General features: G+C 32.6%; 1 protein-coding gene across 1 annotated transcript; it reads right to left on the reverse strand.

Annotated features, from left to right (window-relative positions):
- Positions 1-244: 244 nt before the first annotated feature.
- On the reverse strand, positions 245-1823 carry LOC127843142 (paralithocin 2-like). The gene is made up of 3 exons (XM_052372984.1): positions 1619-1823; positions 641-676; positions 245-394 (listed from the first exon to the last, which is right to left on the reverse strand). Exons 1-3 carry the CDS (start codon positions 1806-1808, stop codon positions 384-386), a joined length of 237 nt encoding a protein of 78 aa, XP_052228944.1. The 5' UTR covers positions 1809-1823; the 3' UTR covers positions 245-383.

The raw sequence follows: 1823 nt of genomic DNA on the forward strand, positions 1-1823 counted from the left end.
GCTAAGTTTATATGATCGTTGCGATACTATCGATTTTAAACTGATAATTTGATTAATCAACATTCGGAATCATTGTTTCCTTTATTGTTTATGGAGTACAATTGTTATTGAATTCACAAGTAGTAACATAAACGTATGTCTTGATTCCCCATTCGTCACGAAAACACTTGAAGAAATAGATACAATTTTATGAAATGCCTTTTCCATGTGGTGTGTTTTTATGACAACAATAACGGACTTGGCGTATGATTAAAGTTTATTTATTTAAGGCTGCACAAGCAAACAAATTCAGTACAATAACAATTTGCTCTATATGTGATCCATTTCTTCTGTCATTAGTTCATGTCATTCCCTTGTCTGCATTGTTGTCACGAATTATACATTCATTTTCCGCCTGAAGAAAACAACACGAATATGTTCGACAGTTGAATGTTGTTGAAATAAATATTTCATGAACAATATCGTCGAATGTAGATTGGAGCTAGGTAATACAAAGAACATTCACGAACTGTAAGTCATGTACTACACTTGTATTGCAAATAGTGTAAATGCATATATAGTATTTATATTTGGTATATGTACACGTAATGTATATTTTGTTTAATCTGATTAAACAAATACATTATTATTCTGTACTTACCTGGGAAATATGGGTCTGGATCTTGATACCCATAACCTACAGACAAACACAACTTAGCTTTATGTGGGATTTATATTGTTTAACATGGGAAAACAGCTGTTAATAATATGCAATACTTTGATTGGCAATTATAGGATACTGTAAGAATAAAGTTAGTATAATAATATTAATTGGTTTAATAATGAAAATATTCGCCTGTACCCACAGGTTTAACCTGCGTTTAATTAGTCGTATTATAATATTATGTAAGATTATATCAAACTGAAAAACAAAGAAAGCGTACAGGTAATTTTTCAAAGATTTCCGTCAACAATCTATTTTTTTTTCGTTTCCTCTAAATCAACGTTTGCTTTTTTGTCTGTAATGTTATTATATTATGAAATGAAATCATCTCTTATCCTGTTTCCATAGACATTTGTTGAAAATGCTTTACAATACTAAATCAGTGTGCTAAATATTACAACTTAACACTCTAACATAAACTCTTTCCATGTACCACCGACAAACACGAACACGATAACGCACACACAAAAAACACTCGCACACATACATGGCGTACACATAAACTCACATAATATTTATGAAGAACATATGGTAGCTTATCGATTGATAATGAGATTCAATACTTACAGAATTGATGGGATTTTCGTATGTTAAAACGTATGGTTTAAACGAAGAGTACAATACATTGTTATCAATTTATTTACTAGGAATAAGTTATTGCAACATGCGAAAACATTTCGATAAAACGTGGGAAGATCTGTATCTCTAACCGATTGCAAATGTTAACCTTTACATAATATTACCGATACGACTTGCAGTTGATTTTTTAAACATTATCTTTGGACTACGGTTTAACGTCTGAATTAATGTATGACCCATGCAGACATCAACAATACGTTCCTACTTAGAAGGTGCTATGTTCAATCATTACTTAATTCGTTTGGGAACAAATCAATATATTAATAATGACGATACCTTTTTTGCAACGCGGGCAGCACTCGCCAGGCGGTGTGTATTGCCCCTTAGGGCAGTAGATAGGTGGGCAATACACTTTGTAACAAGGATCTTTTGGATATGGCTTTGGCGGATTGTATCCCTTATACGTCTGACTAGACACCGTGACGTAAAGCGTCACGAGTAGCAAGAATGAGACGGCTGATAACATGGTTATACCTATAAT

The sequence above is a fragment of the Dreissena polymorpha genome, chromosome 8 (genome assembly GCF_020536995.1).
Source record: "Dreissena polymorpha isolate Duluth1 chromosome 8, UMN_Dpol_1.0, whole genome shotgun sequence".
Taxonomy (NCBI): Eukaryota; Metazoa; Mollusca; class Bivalvia; order Myida; family Dreissenidae; genus Dreissena; species Dreissena polymorpha.

Excerpts from the sequence above, each read along its gene's own strand:
- LOC127843142 (XM_052372984.1), bottom strand. The coding sequence starts at position 1,808 with ATGTTATCAGCCGTCTCATTCTTGCTACTCGTGACGCTTTACGTCACG. Across the intron at positions 677-1,618 it reads CTGCCCGCGTTGCAAAAAAG|GTTATGGGTATCAAGATCCA; the intron begins GTATCGTCATTA and ends GTTTGTCTGTAG.